We start from the raw sequence: 1,415 nt of genomic DNA, 5'->3' as shown, positions 1-1,415 counted from the left end.
GTGTCTCCCCCCTTCTTTTCCCTGCAGCCAGGCTGGGGGGGGGGGGGCAGATTCCTTCAAGGCTGAGAATAGGAAATGCGCCCCCCCGTCTCAGACTAACCGTGTGTGTGGGGGGGTAGGCTCTGTGGTCCAAGCCCTGAGACACCCCCACAGCATTAGGGGGGGCAGGGAGCAGAGTTCTGTGTCCTGGGGACCGGGTGGGGTGGGGAGCCGGCAGGGCGCGGGGGGAGGGGGCAGTCCCGGCCGGAGAGGCTGGCCCAGCGCGGGGGCGGGTCTGGCGCGGGAGGGGAGGGGGCGAGGCTGCCCAGACCGGACAGGGCTCGGGCGGGGCCGGCAGGACAAGCGGTTCCCGAGCGCCCCGGGCCGCGCCAGCCTCCCCCGTGCGTCCTGGGCGCAGCCGGCATGAAGCCGCGGGAGGGAGACGGGCCCGGGCAGCCGGTGCCCCCCAGCTACGCCGGGGACCGGCCGCGGGCGGGCGGGAAGCTGCTGCTGGGGGGCGGCCGGGCCCCCCCGCGCTGGCTGCGCGTCGCCACCGTCTGCGCCTATTTCCTCTGCGTCTCGCTGGCCGCGCTGCTGCTGGTGATCTACTACGGGCTGGTGTGGGCGCCGCGGGGCCCCGGCGCGGAGAACGGCACCGAGCCCGGCCCGCGGGCCCCGCAGCGCTGCAACCACAGCGGGCCGGGGCCGGGGCCGGGGCCGGGGCTGCAGGAGGCGGCGGCGAAGGGGGGCCCGGGCGACGGCCCGCGGCCGGCGCAGGAGGAGCGGAGCGCGCAGCGGGGCCCCGCGGGGCGCACGGGCTGGAGAGGCCGCGACGGGACCCACTGAGGCGCCGGAGGATGGAGCCGCCCCTGGGGGCTCCCGCCGTGGGACCGAGCCGGGCCAGGAGGGATGAGACCGGGACGGAGCCGGGGCCCGCGGCCTGGGCGTGAAGGGCTCCCCAGGCATCGCTCGGGGCGCGCAGCGGGGACCCCCGGGGCGGCCGCAGGAGTCGGACGGTGAAAGCCCCGAAGCGCAGAGCGGGCGGGGGGCAGGTCCCCCTGCTTCCGGGGAGGCGCCCAGGAAAGTCCAGACAGCCTCAGGAGGCGGCCAAGGACGGGCCCGCGGGAGCCGTCACCTCTCCAGGCCTGGGGGGCACGCGTGGGCTGGCTGAGCCGGGAGAAGGGGCTGGCCGGTGCCAGGGTCGGAGGGCACCAGGCTAACCTAGCAGCAGAGCCCCCCCGACCCCAAGGCACCGTGTGCTGGCGCCAGCAGCCTGGGGTGCTTTGGGTGTCAAGGCCAGAATGGACTCAGACTCCCAGGGCCACCGGACTGCGGGCCTTGGGCTCAGCAAATCCTGTATCCTTCTCTCCGTCTGTCTGTCCAATAAACCAGTCACTGCTCCTGCCCCAGCCTCTGTCCCGCGTCACGCCACAAAC

The 1,415-nt window shown here is 75.4% G+C and overlaps 1 protein-coding gene across 1 annotated transcript; it reads left to right on the top strand.

The window, feature by feature from the left end:
* Positions 1-317: 317 nt before the first annotated feature.
* On the top strand, positions 318-922 carry LOC113408694 (putative transmembrane protein INAFM1). Its single transcript, XM_026662072.2, has one exon. The coding sequence runs from the start codon at positions 403-405 to the stop codon at positions 823-825; it is 423 nt and encodes a 140-aa protein (XP_026517857.1). The 5' UTR covers positions 318-402; the 3' UTR covers positions 826-922.
* Positions 923-1,415: the final 493 nt, after the last annotated feature.

This window comes from Terrapene carolina, unplaced genomic scaffold, assembly GCF_002925995.2.
Source record: "Terrapene carolina triunguis isolate 2854851 unplaced genomic scaffold, T_m_triunguis-2.0 Scaffold22107, whole genome shotgun sequence".
NCBI classification, from domain to species: domain Eukaryota; kingdom Metazoa; phylum Chordata; order Testudines; family Emydidae; genus Terrapene; species Terrapene triunguis.
The sequence above is the reverse complement of the archived record's forward strand: the minus strand, read 5'-3'. Positions and strand labels throughout refer to the sequence as shown.

Coding starts and splice junctions, on each gene's coding strand:
- LOC113408694 (XM_026662072.2), top strand. CDS start 403: ATGAAGCCGCGGGAGGGAGACGGGCCCGGGCAGCCGGTGCCCCCCAGC.